At 36.8% G+C, this 17,118-nt stretch overlaps 1 protein-coding gene across 1 annotated transcript in view; it reads right to left on the reverse strand.

Annotated features, from left to right (window-relative positions):
- Positions 1-1,360: 1,360 nt before the first annotated feature.
- The window catches only part of LOC120542215 (ADP-ribosylation factor-binding protein GGA1-like), a 59,155-nt gene continuing 43,397 nt past the window's right edge, over positions 1,361-17,118 (reverse strand). Inside the window, exons 14-17 of the mRNA XM_039774513.1 lie at positions 14,929-15,077; positions 9,691-9,860; positions 6,403-6,513; positions 1,361-2,427 (exon numbers count right to left, since the gene is read on the reverse strand). Of these exons, the coding sequence (XP_039630447.1) occupies positions 2,317-2,427; positions 6,403-6,513; positions 9,691-9,860; positions 14,929-15,077 (541 nt within the window). The 3' untranslated portion in view covers positions 1,361-2,316. The remainder of the gene's footprint in view (positions 2,428-6,402; positions 6,514-9,690; positions 9,861-14,928; positions 15,078-17,118) is intronic.

Here is a 17,118-nt window from a genome sequence, read left to right on the forward strand (position 1 = left end):
GAAGGACTCAAGGACACTGAATAATAGACAAAAGACAGATTATAAACAAAACTAAAAAATACAAAAATTCAAATCGGGCAAAGCAATTATAATCAGAGTTTTCTTAAATAGATGAGTCTTAAGTTTAGATTTGAAAAGTGAGAATGAATCAATATTTCTAAGTTCGGATGGTAATGACTTTATCTCACAGTTTTTGTTCTCCTGGTTCAGACTCTTGCTTCATTTTCTCTACGTCTTTTCTTCAAGTCATTTTCATTTTCTATTGCCCTCTGGGCAGAATACATGCCACCACTTCGTAGCCCAGCCAATGTGTGTCCCAAGATTGGAACGCTATGAGCACAATGATCATTATTTTATGTACTTATTGCATGCTGGTGACCATTTGTTGTATTTTGTTTGCGGCTGTCTGCGTCTTTTGTTGTTTGAGGCCTAGTGGTGTAGTGGTTAGCACTTTTTCCTCACAGCTCAAATCATAGTTGTGAACACATTATTTGGCCCAGCATAGTTGGTAGCTGCTTCCCTGGCTCTCTGGGACAATTACTACACCATTATAATCCACTCAGAACTAGTTCAGGTCTTCCTTCCCCATGCATTTTATGGAGTTTGGCGAAGTTCCTGAAAATTTCAATGATTGCGCCAAACTCGTGGTAAACCACCTCTGCGGGGTTCACTCATCATAAATTGTCAGCTTTAACACCCTTACTGAGAATTATCAAGTTTTATTTGATTTGTGTTTATTTAATACTTAATAAATACTGCTTTGCATTTAGCTCCTATATTTCTTCGGCGGGGCAGCACAGTGGTGCAGTGGTAGCGCTGCTGCCTCACAGTTAGGAGACCCGGGTTCGATTCCCGGGTTCTCCCCGTGTCTGCGTGGGTTGCCTCCAGGCACTCCGGTTTCCTCCCACAGTCCAAAGACATGCAGGTTAGGTGCATTGGTGATCCTTAATTGTCCTTAGTGTGTGCTTGGTGTGTGGGTGTGTGTGCCCTGCGGTGGGCTGACGCCCTGCCCGGGATTTGTTTCCTGCCTTACGCCCTTTGTTGACTGGGATTGGCCTCAGCAGACCCCCGTGACCCTGTAGTTAGGATATAGCGGGATGGATTTCTTTGGTGACCAAGGAAAAATAACATAAATAGAAGTCACCTGGTATAAGTAGAGTGTCCCACGGTGGTAGACTGTTGAAAAGGGATGCCTCCAATAGTGAGCAGCCTAGAAAGGAGTAGCACACAGAGATCCCCATGCCATCTTCTCTGCTCAATGATTGATTAGATTTTCTCAGTCTATTGTACTAGAATTCTCCATCTTTGAGCCAACTCCAAATTCAGGCAGGCCTTGTAAAAATATGCATTCAACACATAATCCATCTGCAATAGCATTTTTATTTTACACTTTCTTCTACAACACACAGAAATGTCATGTTCCTTGCTACTCATATGGCACCTAACATGTCAATGTCATGCTACCATTGTGCTAAGTATAATACTGTGCTGGGAAGGACAGCCTTCAGTCCACTTGCCAACAGTTTTACGTGATGCTAAGAGCACAAAGTACAATGCAGATATGTGTGTACTCTTAATGGCAAAATGTTAACAATTGGGATAAAATCAATGAAGACTTTTTACAACAGCAGTAGGGTATTGTAAACATAAAGAAGTCATTTGAGTGGGATTCCCTGCATTTAAGAAATGACCTCCTCTCATCTTAGACACTTCTTTGAAATCCTGCTGATTTCTGAGCAGCACAATTTCAAGGAGGCCCATAATGGCTACTGCTGGTTTAAGAAGCAGCTATTAATCTTAAATGCTCTGAAAAGCAAAGTGCAATTCAGTAAAAATAATTTAAGACTGACTGTAAAAGCACTAAGCATGCTATCTGGATTAAGGTGCTTGATCTACCAGACCACATCTACCCAAGATGCCCCAAACCGTGTTCCATTTTTATAACCCTCTTTTTATTTTTCTAAACTTTTTCCTTGGGTTTAGTCTGGCTGCTGTAATACTTTTCTTTTTGCAGTAATGAATGCCACCGATAATCTGAGACAAATCATTTCTACCAAGATACTTTACAGACTCCTTCATTACTTTAGCATTTTTGTTGATACTGGACACTGTAATAAAAAAAACAAGATGCTCCATATTCAAAGTTCTTCAGAAAATAAATATTTCAGTAATTTTCATTTCTCAACCTCTTACATAACTTAACAGTATAAATATATTTTACGTAGACCTAATATTTGGCATGTACACACAAAAGTAACCTTGCATCAGCTCCGTCAGGGTCCGACTACAGAGTTCAACATTTTTTCTTTCTTTTCTTCAGATGTTTGCCTGGGAGCTCGTCGCTGGGAACTCGTCCACCTCTCCCAACTCACTGAAGACAGTGCTGCCTTGTGTGAAGTTCAGCTTGTATCGTAACCGTATTTTTTCCTAGAGGAAAATAAAAAACGCGTACCTTGAGGATATGGTCAAAAAGTCAGGATTCACAAATCATTTGCATGGAGGAAGCAGGTACTAAACAGGCAGAAGGCAACAGGAATGCTGGGAAAAGTTAACAATATTTTATGTCAAAATAATGTCAGCTAGATTTATTTTTAGTTTTTTTTTTCCACCCCCTCTATCCATTGCTTTTTATTTGCTATGACACTTTTTCCTAAGATGTTGGTGTCACCTCATAGTTAAGATTTTCTCACAACCTCTCTTCAAAAATGAAATTTATTCCAAAAACATCAGTGTTCATTTTAGGTTGCTGCTGTAGTGCAGATGTGAAGACACTAGCACGCAAAACTCTAGCAGAATGAATGTGAACAGATGGGTATTTTTCTTTTCCCAGATCCTGAACGCACTTTAAAATGAACAATAAAATATTCAGTATTACTTTCATTTGACTTCAACAAAGTTATAATGGGCCCTGTGGTGGGCTGGCGTCCTGCCCGGGGTTTGTTTCCTGCCTTGTGCCCTGTGTTGGCTGGGATTGGCTCCAGCAGACCCCCGTATGTTAGGATATAGCGGGTTCGATAATGGATGGGTGAATGAATAGTTATAATGGAGAGCATATACACTCACCTAAAGGATTATTAGGAACACCATACTAATACGGTGTTTGACCCCCTTTCGCCTCCAGAACTGCCTTAATTCTACGTGGCATTGATTCAACAAGGTGCTGAAAGCATTCTTTAGAAATGTTGGCCCATATTGATAGGATAGCATCTTGCAGTTGATGGAGATTTGTGGGATGCACATCCAGGGCACGAAGCTCCTGTTCCACCACATCCCAAAGATGCTCTATTGGGTTGAGATCTGGTGACTTTGGGGGCCATTTTAGTACAGTGAACTCATTGTCATGTTCAAGAAACCAATTTGAAATGATTTGAGCTTTGTGACATGGTGCATTATCCTGCTGGAAGTAGCCATCAGAGGATGGGTACATGGTGGTCATGAAGGGATGGACATGGTCAGAAACAATGCTCAGGTAGCCCGTGGCATTTAAACGATGCCCAATTGGCACTAAGAGGCCTAAAGTGTGCCAAGAAAACATCCCCCACACCATTACACCACCACCACCAGCCTGCACAGTGGTAACAAGGCATGATGGATCCATGTTCTCATTCTGTTTACGCCAAATTCTGACTCTACCATTTGAATGACTCAACAGAAATCGAGACTCATCAGACCAGGCAACATTTTTTCCATTCTTCAACTGTCCAATTTTGGTGAGCTCGTGCAAATTGTAGCCTCTTTTTCCTATTTGTAGTGGAGATGAGTGGTACCCGGTGGGGTCTTCTGCTGTTGTAGCCCATCCGCCTCAAGGTTGTGCATGTTGTGGCTTCACAAATGCTTTGCTGCATACCTCGGTTGTAACGAGTGGTTATTTCAGTCAAAGTTGCTCTTCTATCAGCTTGAATCAGTCGGCCCATTCTCCTCTGACCTCTAGCATCAACAAGGCATTTTCGCCCACAGGACTGCCGCATACTGGATGTTTTTCCCTTTTCACACCATTCTTTGTAAGCCCTAGAAATGTTTGTGCGTGAAAATCCCAGTAACTGAGCAGATTGTGAAATACTCAGACCAGCCCGTCTGGCACCAACAACCATGCCACGCTCAAAATTGCTTAAATCACCTTTCTTTCCCATTCTGACATTCAGTTTGGAGTTCAGGAGATTGTCTTGACCAGGACCACACCCCTAAATGCATTGAAGCAACTGCCATGTGATTGGTTGATTAGATAATTGCATTAATGAGAAATTGAACAGGTGTTCCTAATAATTCTTTAGGTGAGTGTAGGTTGATGTTTTTTTATCTTGAACAATATCTCATCTTAAAATGCAGGGAAGCTGGATTCTCCACTTCTTGCTATGGTACAAGTTTGTTCTTCTTGAGGGAGGCCTGAAATGAAATTCTTAAGCAGAAACTGAGTTACCAGTTAGCCTGAGTCATGTGATAGAGATGAATTCTAAACAGACCCCCACTTGTCCAAGAGGCATGTCAAGGATGACCTGACTGGACTTAAATGAAGGTTTGATAGAGAGCCAAAAATACCTCTCAGTTGTTCCATTCATGGAGAAGGACATTCCATGCAAGAGCTATGCTGGACCATATTGGGCCAGAGACCAATAAACATGCCAAGACAGACAGTCACCTGGTAGCATATTGTCCCAGTTGTATTAAAAATATTTTGCCTATATTCATACATATTCTGAATATATCTGGGCATATTATTTAATACATTAATAAATGTGCAACTTTCTGGCCTGTCTGATCTGGTGATCTAATTGCCCAGGATTACAGATGTAAAACAAATGGTGAGGTTTTGAACTACAATAGCAGTCACAAAAAAGTATACACCACTTCTGACAGTGGCTTGGCTGGTAAGAAAAAACATACAAAGTTATAGATGGGATTTGGAGCATTCAGTTAAGGTCTATGTAGTTAAGAGTTTTAAAGAGAAAGTAAAGTCACCCTAGAACTCTACCAAGACATAACAGCAAAACTGTGTGCAATTCCGCCGGTTTATAGTGGATGACTATATTTATTGAAAACCTGTTTTCTTACTCCTAAATATCTGAAGAATAATACATTTTGCATGGCAGCACAGAGGTTAGCATGGCTGTCTCACAGATCCATCGACTTGGGTTTGAAACCTAATTTTGGCTACTCTCTGTGTGGAGCCTTGATGGGTTGTCCTCAAATGTCCGCGAAGATGTCAATGTTAGAAGGTGATTCTAAACTGTCCCTGTGTGAGTGTCTAGTTCATGTGTGAGAGGTTAAGTTCTACCAGATTTCAGCAGGGAGTAGCAAACCTTTTGAATAAAAGATGATAAAATCTACAAACACTTTGACCAGTTTTATCAGGTTTACTTTTATGATCTTTATTAAAGGCTTACTCTTCTGTTTCTGAGTACCTAGTAATATCCGAACTCCAGCATCCCCTTCATGTTTCCCCTATGTGAGACAAAAAAATGTCCTTTGCTCAATGTAATTTATTATGTTAACACCTAAGAGTTTTTCTTTTTTCTCTTTTAACATTTGCCTTCCTTTAATTTCCTTTTAACTCCAAGCTGATTTTAATCAAGTAATTGTTTTATAATATTCATGAGTGTCTACCAAATGTAATATATTAGCACTGTAGGAGGCAATGTAAAAACTGAGAAAAATACTAGCACTTGCAACCAAAAATAGATGAAGAATCCAATAATATGTATGTATATTAACCTAGCAAAATACTGTAATAATACAAGGTCTTTTCACATTTTTCCTTAGTCAATGACTTTGATCATTATTCTTTAAAAGTTGCAATAAAATACTAATATTCCAAAAGTGTCTGGGGCTAGAAATTGTATAGTCATGCTGTATATGTTGTCATACATTGACCCCACATTTATTTGGTTGGTCAACTCCAGATTCAGGCAGGCCGTGCGAAAATATTAATTTGACACACATTGCATCTGCAATAGCATTTTTATTTTACACTTTCTTTGTTCCATATTTATTTCTGTCCAGCAGATGAGAAAAGAAATTAATGAAATTGGGCCTAATTGAATACATGGATAAAATGTGACAAGTAACTGCCAAAATACGGTTATTATTTGTGTTTATAGACTTCGGGAAAAAGTTAACTTTCTCTTTAGCTTAGAAAAAATTTTTTTTTACAACACCCATCTCAGAGGCACTCAATTTTGTGGGTTTTTGTATCATTTCCTACTTGGGTTTGACACAAAAACCTACGTTTCACTAGAAAGTTGTAATTCACATATTTTAGTATGCAGCATTAATCTTTGGCTACTTACAAAATCTCTACAGTAGTAACACTTAAGTTGGTATTTCAAGAGTAGAATTTTATACAAACATCAAGAGAAAAAAAGAGAACTACATGATCTGCACTGTACGGAAAACCAATTCACTTACCTTCTTGGGATTGGCCAGAAGCATGATCTGAGAGATGACAGATGGAGGAAGTATAGGGTTAAAACCTGGAAGTTCTGACCCACTAGCAGGCAGCAGCTTGATTGTCATGGCCTACAATGTAGATTTTATTTTATTAGGAACTACATATCAATTAGCTTTTCAACACGTGTTTGTTAATATGCAGTGATTTTTTTGTCCATGAGAAAAATAATTCTTTTTTTTAATATTTTTATTCATTTTATTGCACTCCATACAAAGCAATCAAGTTTTTACAAAAAGAAAAATAGAGTTAAGAACAGATCGATCCCCACCCTTGAGAGAGAGAGCAAGCCAAACGGCTTTTAAACATACCTAAATTAATAAATTCTCTATGCTTCATGAACTTATTTTAAAATATTACTGATTAGATCCTGCCACGTTTTGAAAAACGTCTGTACGGATCCTCTAACTGAGTATTTGATTTTTTCCAGTTTCAAATAGTATAACACATCAGTTTCCCACTGACTTAAAAGAGGAGAGTTTGGGTTCTTCCAGTTTATCAGAATAAGTCTGCGTGCCAAAAGTGTAGTGAATGCAATCACAATTAGTTTGTCTTTCTCCACTTTAAGCCCCTCTGGAAGATGCCCAAACACAGCTGTTAATGGGTTAGGAGGGATTGTGAGTCCAAGGCTATCTGAAAGGTAATTAAAATTTTTTGTCCAGAATAATGTTCATTTGGTGCAGGCCCAGAACATGTGACCTAGTGAGGCTGGGACTAGTTTGCAGCGTCGCAGGTTGGATCATGCCCTGGATACATTTTGGAGAGTTTTAGTCGAGACAGATGTGCTCGATAAATAATTTTAAGTTGTATAATTGTATGCTTTGCGCATATGGAGCTCGAGTGAATTCTCTGTATTGCTACTTTCCACTCCTTTTCTGATATATTAATTGAGAGATCTTTTTCCCAGTGTCCTCTTGGATCTTTGAAAGGGAGGGATTGTAAAATGATTTTATATATTGCAGAGATGGAGTCTAAGTCCTTGAGATTGAGCAATATTTTTTTCCAGCATGGATGAGGGTGCAAGATGAGGAAAATCTGGAAGGTTCTGTTTAACAAAGTTCCTGATTTGAAGATAGTGAAAGAAATGTGTAGCTGGAATGTTAAATTTGGAATGTAATTGTTCATAGGAAGCAAAGACGTTGTCTATATAAAGATCTCTAAGCAAGTTAATTCCAAATTTTTTCCAGATATTAAAACTGCATATGTTTGTGAAGGTTGAAAGAGGTGGTTCTCTTGCAGAGGTGCCACAGATAGAAGCTTCTCCGTCTTAAAATGCTTTCTACATTGGTTCCAGATTCTAAGTGAATGGAGCACAATTGGGTTATTAGTGTATTGCCGATAGCGTGTGTTTATTGGAGCGCAGAGCAGGGAATACAAAGAAGTACTGCAGGATTTTACTTCTATTGTGGTCCAAGCCTGTGTATGTTCTTCTATTTGTGTCCAGGAAAAATAGTCCTAGAATAGAAAAATAATTCTGCTTGGGCATACAAAGCTGTACTACAGTGCATCTGGAAAGTATTCACAGCGCATCACTTTTTCCACATTTTGTTATGTTACTGCCTTATTTCAAAATGGATTAAATTCATTTTTTTCCTCAGAATTCTACACACAACACCCCATAATGACAACGTGAAAAAAGTTTACTTGAGATTTTTGCAAATGTATTAATATTTGCACTGTATTTAATATGCTAATTTTCATTATGTAAAAGAATTTAAAATTGTCAATTATGTTGAACATTTTAATTTCTTCAAAAGGTTTCAGGAACTAGGAGCATAACTGAACAAAATAGGGGTATGGAGTACATTTGGTGAAACGATTCAAACTTTCTATTAAATAAAATGCAGTAACATATTTTAACACAGTCTGTTTATCATGGCACCAGAGAGTGGAAATGTATTGCATGTTGCTAGGACATACAATTGAGAATATCTCTGCACTGCGGTGGGCTGGCGCCCTGCCCGGGGTTTATTTCCTGCCTGGCGCCCTGTGTTGGCTGGGATTGGCTCCAGCAGACTCCCCATTGACCCTGTGTTAGGATATAGCGGGTTAGATAATAGTTGATTGACTGACTCTTTTCTGTATGCCTAACAGTGCTACTATTACTACTACATTTCTGTGATGTGGGTATGGAGATTTATTCATTGTTGGTGTAGGATGGTGGAGCTGTACAACAGAAAATGTTATTTAGTTATCAAAGAAAATTCAGCTGTGGCAGAAAAAAATACTGAAATAAAGTATTACCTTAAAATTGAATGGTTAAATCAATTCTTAGAAAATCAGAATATTTTAGACATTATGAAATTCTTTGTTGGGCTTTTAATCTAACCGGTATTTTTTTAAAGAAAGCATACTTTTCAAAATAATGAATCACAAACATTAGATTAGATACCTCTGATATACTGTATTTGACTATTAACACCAATTATAATATTTTGATCACCATTATGGCATAGAGAGATGCTTGTTACAAAATTTTAACAAACACCGGGCTTTTAGACTTAGAGAGGTTAAAGTTACCATCATCTGTCCACTTCCTGAACACAGCATCAGGCAAGACATGAACCAACCGAATACAGTGGTCTAAAGATTCAAGATACAGTCAAGTGTAATCCAGAACTTGAATGTTTCTACAAACAATGGGACCGATAGCAGAGGCCAGATGGACCCCTTGAGTCCTGACCAGATGACCATCTAACAGTTATTAAATGACTCTCCATTCTACGCAGAGCAGACATGAACTCCAGGCCAGTCACAAGAGATGTGTACACAAAGACTAAGGGCTGTTTAATAGTTGATCCAGTTAGCATATTTTAAGAAAAAGCAAGAGTGGGTTTCCTGGACTCCTCACTGTTTACGTGAAGTTTGCTAATTCTTCCTATATTCTTCCAAGTTTTTCTCCAGGAACTCCAGTTTTCCTCTCACATCGTATGGATATGTGCACAAGGTTATATGCCAACTCTAAATTGTGAGTTAGTAGTGTGCATTAGTAGTGTGAACGAGTGTGCCCAGTAAACGACTGCCTTCCCTTACAGATTTGGTTGCTGCCTTACGCATGATGTAGCCATGTTAGGCTGTGGCTCCTGTATCTCTAAAGTAGATAAACTGGCATAGAAAATGGATGGATGAATGGATAAATAACCTGACATAGCCAAATTTGCTGGCAAAATGGCTTTCTGGATCTAGTTTTTTCAACATTGTTCAAATTAACAGCAAGTTTTGTAAATGTGTTATACTAAAGCTCTTACCTTTGGCACAGCTGCCTGAAATAAAATATTCTTCACTGGAAGAGGAGAAGTGCTCAGCATGGAAATTACAATTACTAGCACGTCAGGCCTCCCAGGTGGGGGATCTTTAGCAAGGTGCAGCATGACTCTAAAACCATTTTTATCATACGCTGTAATTGGCTGAATATTACCTGCAGGAAGAAAATGCACAATAAGGTATTTGCATATAAGTAAGTATATATGCTCTCAAGTGCTTAATGCTTTGAAGTACTCAAAAGTTAGGTTTTCAAATATACACATTTCCCAGCTATATTTTTATTTAATGGTCTCAAGATGAAAAACACTTAGTGTAAATAAATAATCTGTGAATCCAGGTATTTACTTTCAATTCAGGATTAAGCACAGCAAAAAAAAGCCCAAAGCAAGAAGTAACCCTAGATAGAGCACAAGTGTACTGCAGAGAACAATGAAAGACATGTACATGCACTTAACCCAGGGTCATTCACTGCCAACCAATGATGTGATTGTTTGTCTTTAGATTGAGAGAGGAAACTAATGGAAATGTGTGGAAGTAACACTCACATGAAAGGAATTCTAGCTTGGAGACAAACTTGGTGGCGAAGTAGAAACACTTTAATATCTGCTGCACAGCTGTGGCCGGAATATTCAAAATGTATGGTATTGTATTATTTGTTATGAAAAGAGGTACTCTCTTATTCAAGATAAAGATTTACACCTAGACATATTACCTGTAGAAGACGAATAATAAATTAAAAAAAGTTTCATATCTCTAGTCCTATGTGTACCTTACTTGCACTCCTCAGTATTCATGTGTGTCTGAACCTCTAATGCTCATTCTCTCGAACGTGTTCCCATAAAGCCTGCTTCTCAGAGTCTGTCAGATGGGCTCACGCTACCCATTATTAAAAAAATCATTTGTATTCTTGCAGATACTCTCCATCTTTGAAAGCGACTCTCACTGTGCCTCAAAAACCTTGACTCCTCCTCGTGTGCCTCAGCATCTCTTGCCCAGCACCTTCTCTGTCAATCATGTCACCAAAGTCAAACTGACCAACCAGATTGCTCACAGGGACCAGACACACACACACACAAAGACAGTAGAATTTTATAATACTGTACTGTATAGTAGATAATACCAGATTATTTTTGCAAAGTTTCAGGAAAGGATGGATTTGTAGTATATATTCTTCTTCCATCAAACTTCAGGTGCAAAACTCAACAAGTAGATTCCAAGGATTAACAAAGTAAAATTAGGAGGAGTACACTGAAAAAAGTATAACATTGATGTTGTTCATTCAACGTAAATTTTCTCTTTCAAGCAACTTAAGATTAGCCATTTAGTGTTGCAGCTTGAAATATTTGGTGTCAGATCTCAATCAAAGTAAAAAAAAATTGTTTGTACCAAATTAAGTTATGGTGGAGGGAAAAAACGTAAAAATCCTATTTCATTTAACTTAATATTTTAGGTTGTTCATGTGCTGTGTGCGAGGGGCCGTTTGTATATTCTTCCGGTCGAACTTTCCAGCGTTATGTCTTTCCAATTGCCAAAAAAGAAGAACAACTTAAAAAATAGATTTACTTCAGTATAAAGCAAGTGCATTGCACCCAACTGCTCTAAAATGATTTGCCTCAACTTAAAATTGTGGAATCAATAAGCTAAAAAGAATTATATTGGTTCAGATTGAAAATATTAAGTGTGAATCATCACATTTTTTTTTCAGTGTAGCTTTTATTAGGCTCCGAAGCTGTGGAATGTCCTGTCTGCTTATATAAGAGATGCTCCCTCAGTCTCAGCTTTTAAATCCAAGCTGAAGATTCACTATTTTAGTCTACCGCACACTGATTAGAAATGATGAGTAGCTGTACATATCACATCTCTCTTTGTTAAACCTTTATACAAAAATATAAGCATTAAAATAACTATGAACCATAACTAGCCCTCCTCTATTCTGTTTCTCTCCTTAGTATCCTGCTGTGGCACTTAATGCCACTTCACTACAGCCAAAATGTTTTCCTGTCCATGAAAAAGACACTTGAAATACTGGTAGCTTTGGAACCAATGGATGGAAAGATTCTTTCATCAGATTAAATGGCACAGCACATACTCTACTATAGAATGCCCAAGGAGTTTCTAAATTTCTCTTTGAATTTTTCTAGAATTGGCCACAAGCCATCCAGAGGTTTATTTTCTCCAGGGATACGGTTGACTGGAGTTTTTGTTTTTCTCTGCTTGTTTGTTAACTGACCTTAGTTCAACAATTGATGTTGATTGGACATATATTGCTAGGATCAATTTATATTTAACAGTTTCAAACTACTTTGTTTTCCCATCTGTTTATAAACACATCTGTGCCTTTATGCATACTCATTACATAATCAGTAATTTGTAAAGTTTGTATTTACGTTTTGCATGGGAACTTGTCACAGCACTCTGTGTTGAGTGCTATACAAAAATAAACTGAATAAAACTGAATTGAATGGTCCACAGTAGGAACTATAAAGCTACTCTTCCAAGGACTACATTAATAAATATTACTCCTTTAAACAATACAGTCTTCTGTATCCTTTTGTGATAATGTTGAACACAAATTAAATAAAAATGCAGTTTGTTTTAATTTCAAACATTGGTTATGACATGACTCAAAAAATCATTGTCCTACCACAAAGGGACACTTCCATTGCAGGTGTTCGGAGTAGACATTTATGAAACTATATACAATTAACTTTAAAGTAAAAGACTACTGTGCAATAGGAAAGAAAATGTTTGTATCGTTGATTGTACAATAGGCTTCTCTGCCCCTCCATATCATTGACAGTACTGTATTTTATACTCATATAAATTATGGAGACCCCCAAATAGTTTTAAAAACATGAACAGTGCACCACTGCTTCATTTCTGCTGTCTCCTGCTTGCAGTCTGTTCTATTAGCATATCTGATGTTACCGGCTGGGTATCACTAAATATGTCTGTCATACACATGCCAATTAGGAAATGGAAATTAAAATAACACACTCAAGAAAAAACAGATCTTTTGAATGAGACTTTGTCAGATGCATTTTAAGTTGCAATCTAAACCCATAACAACATTAAAATTCAATGCAGGAAATAGCTACTACTCACTTTTTATAAAATATTGTATTAAATCAATAGGTATAGTAAAAGAGGTACAAAGTACATTTACCTCTATACATTTTCAAAAAATAATAAAAAATTCTAATAAATGTCCTTATGTGAATTAGCCCGAAACAATACCTCTGATTCCAAAGGTTATAAAAGCTGTGTTACAATGTGGGTGGGTTATGTGAAAAATCATAGAAAAACATCAGCACTGGGGGCTTACTTTTTGTCAAACAAAGCCTTTGGATTTTACACGGATAGGAATCCTTAGGATGAAATAGGACTCCTGTGTCATTTATTGGTAAATACCATGCAGATCTGATACTTTGACAAAAGTCAGGACAGCATAATGAAGGAATTTTTCATAAAAAAAGGCTTAAACAACCTAAAAGCCAAATCAGATATATTATAAACAAGATATGGATGTGCAACTACTACATAAGAAGGTATTTATGTGAAAAAATCAGATAAATTATGTAACTAATATTATAGACAAAAGTTAATATTTTTTTAATTAAAAGCAAAGTTTTTTTTTTTATTAAATTTATTAAAAGCAAACAACATTCCATACAAACAAGTCAAACTTAACAAAACTATATTCAATTCAACCCCAACCCAAGAGAAAGAGAGGAAGGCCAACAGCCAGAGTAAAAGTTTAAGAGCAGAAGACAGGGGAGAGAATTCTTTTCCCACAATATAAAAGCTTATTCTAAAAAGGTTATTGATTAGATCAAGCCAGGCTTTAAAACAGTTTACTCTAAGTGAGAATTAGATTTTTTCCCCATTTCAAATAGTATACAACATTAGTTACCCATCAAATAGAGGTGGGCTAGGATTCTTCCAGCTGAGCAAGATAAGCCTATGTGCTATCAGTGAAGTACAGGCAATTACAGTTTGTTGGTCCTTCTCTACTTTAAGCCCATCTGGGTGTGCAACAAACATATTTGTTAAAGGATTAGGAGTGGTTGTGACACCAACACTATCTGATAGGCATTTAAAGATTTTGGTCCAGAATGATGTTCATTTGGTGTACACCCAAAACATATTACCCCAGTGAGGCTGGAGCTTGATTGCAAACGTTGCATGTTGCCCTGGAAACATTTTGGACAATTTTAAATGAGATAGATGTGCTGACATTAAATTCAAATGAGCATACCAATAAAATTAATAAAAACCGTGGCCAGGATAGTTTTTAAATCAGTGCACTATAATTATTTTTATGAATAAACAAAAAAAGCAAAACAGTCAATGCATAATATATGTGAAATGAATGACTGTGATTGATTGATTGATTGATTTTGCGTTCTTGGTTATAAATGAGCTGATAGATAGTATTCCATACCCTTTCACCTCTTGCTATATTCAAGTTAGTATCTTGCCACTTTCTATAATAGACCTTAAAAGACTGAATGTTAATAACATAATAAATAAATAATTTAAAGGTATAAAAATAAAACATGTCTTATAATCAACAAGCTTCATTTAGCTCAGGATGTTTATTGTTTTTTCATGCAAAATGTGGTCTGCGGTCTCAGGAAACTAAGCAGAGCTTAAACCACAAATACTTCATAAACGTACAGAAACAATTCAGTAAAGTTACATTTTGGTGTAAGATTAAAATTTTAACAGCACCAGTGGCAGATAAATGTAAATATTTCATAGTAATTTTATTCTCCTGTATCTTATAAAATACATATGAACTATTAGTGATCATACTACATAAGGCATTTTAATTGATCAAAACATATGATGTTAACAGAGAAAAAAGTGGCACCACAAACAGTGTTGTCACCTAATATCATTTAGACCCTTGTTTAAAAACCATCTGGGAAAGTGTTAACATGCTCCGTCTCTATATAAATTAGTTTTTTTTATAACGTGTTAACTGTGGAATAAAATGACTTGAATGTGTGATGAAGTGTGCCATGATATGGAATAATGTTCTGTTAAGGTGTAGTTCCTGCATGCTGCAATGCTTAACTGAAATTGGAGGACTGATGCAAATATTTAAAATAGCATTTTTTGTTTTTGGAATTTCTATTGCAAACATCCTTAATGGAGAAAACAGACGAGTTTAGTAAATTGTTAGAAATAAAAGTGACATGGGATTGTTCACTTACTTGGTTTTACTGAATCCAGTGAAACAAAAATATCAGACAGTAAAATGTCAGTTGAAAGTGCACAAGATGAATTTCCAGCTTGTTTCTGACTTGATGAGGACAGAAGAGAATGATCCAGGGCGTAACATGATCTGGACTGCAAGAGTGGGCTAAAAAGGCAAGTAAATCGACATTGAATTATGCATGTACTTTTCTTTAACTGTATAATGAAAATACAGTACTCAATTTTATGTGTATTATTCAAAAGTACATATGTACGTTTCTTTACAATTGCGCTTGAAAGTTTGTGATCCCTTTAGAATTTTCTAGATTTCTGCATAAATATGACCTAAAACATCATCAGATTTTCACTCAAGTCCTAAAAGTAGATAAAGAGAAACCAGTTAAACAAATGACACAAAAATATTATACTTGGTAATTTATTTATTGAGGAAAATGATCGAATATTACATATTTGTGAGTGGCAAAAGTATGTGAACCTCTAGGATTAGCAGTTAGTTTGAAGGTGAAATTCAAGTCAGGTGTTTTCAGTCAATGGGATGACAATCCGGTGTGAGCAGGCACCCTGTGTTATTTAAAGAACAGGATCTATCAAAGTCTGCTCTTCACAACACATGTTTGTGGAAGTGTATCATAGCACCAAAAAAGGAGATTTCTGAGGACCTCAGAAAAAGAGTTGTTGATGCTCATCTGGCTGGAAAAGGTTACAAAACCATCTCTAAAGAGTTTGGATTCCACCAATGCACAGTCAGACAGATTGTGTACAAATGGAGGAAATTCAAGACCATTGTTACCCTCCCCAGGAGTGGTCGACCAACAAAGATCACTCCAAGAGCAAGGCGTGTAATAGTCGGCAAGGTCACAAAGGACCCCAGGGTAACATCTAAGCAACTGAAGGCCTCTCTCACATTGGCTAATGTTCATATTCACCATCAGAAGAACACTGAACAACAATGGTGTGCATGGCAGGGTTGCAGGAAGAAAGCCACTGCTCTCCAAAAAAAACATTGCTGCTCGTCTGCAGTTTGCTAAAGATCACGTGGACAAACCAGAAGGCTACTGGGAGAATGTTTTGTGGACGGATGAGACCAAAATAGAATTTTTTGGTTTAAATGAAAAGCGTTATGTTTGGAGAAAGGAAAACACTGCATTCCAGCATAAGAACCTTATCCCATTTGTGAAACATGGTGGTGGTAGTATCATGGTTTGGGCCTGTTGTGCTGCATCTGGATTCTGAATTATATCAGAGAATTCTAAAGGAAAATGTCAGGACATCCGTCCATGAACTGAATCTCAAGAGAAGGTGGGTCATGCAGCAAGACAACGACCCTAAGCACACAAGTCGTTCTACCAAAGAATGGTTAAAGAAGAATAAAGTTAATGTTATGGAATGGCCAAGTCAAAGTCCTGACGTTAATCCATTCGAAATGTCTTTTATTTAAGTATGAACTGGTTTCAAATTAATATTTATGGACCCACAACAAAGGTTCACACTTTCAAGCAGCTGTGTATAGTGGGTTTAAATTTAAGTGCATAATTGATGCTAGAAGCTTAAAAAAAGTGTATAAACATTAGTACAAAATACCATATACAAACACTCATGCATCATTTAAATCAGTGGTCTTGACTTCTCGTTCTCAAGAAACAAACTAACAAATTTCATGTTCAGTGTATTATTCTTAGCTTTTTGGCCTCAACACACATCCAGAAAATCCATAGATAACAATTTTTATAATTGGTCAAAGCTTTAAATGTGTATGGTTCTTTGACAGTTTTCTTTTTAATTTACCCTTTTTTATAGAGTTTGCTCCCTTAATTATTTTCAAATACTGATGATTTGCAGTGAGCACAGCAGCCACGGGTGGAAACAATGTTGAATGTTACAGTGAGGCAATTACTTCGCTGCCATTTTCACTTGTCTGCTTATTAAGAAACATGTGTTACTAATGTGCAGATACTGTAGATAAATACAGCACTGAAGTAATTTTTCCCCTTTAGCATTCAGTGTTGTCAGTGTTTGGATACAATTGAGGGAGAAAACTCAAAGGAGGAATTACAATGAAAAGACAAAGGGAACTTATACATTTCAAGTTTTGGAAAAAATATAAATATTTCAGAATTTAGTAGAAAAATAAAAATGATCACTGATTATGAAATTGTTTGGAAGAACCACATGCAGCCATGGAAGTC

Source organism: Polypterus senegalus, chromosome 13 (genome assembly GCF_016835505.1).
Source record: "Polypterus senegalus isolate Bchr_013 chromosome 13, ASM1683550v1, whole genome shotgun sequence".
Taxonomy (NCBI): domain Eukaryota; kingdom Metazoa; phylum Chordata; class Cladistia; order Polypteriformes; family Polypteridae; genus Polypterus; species Polypterus senegalus.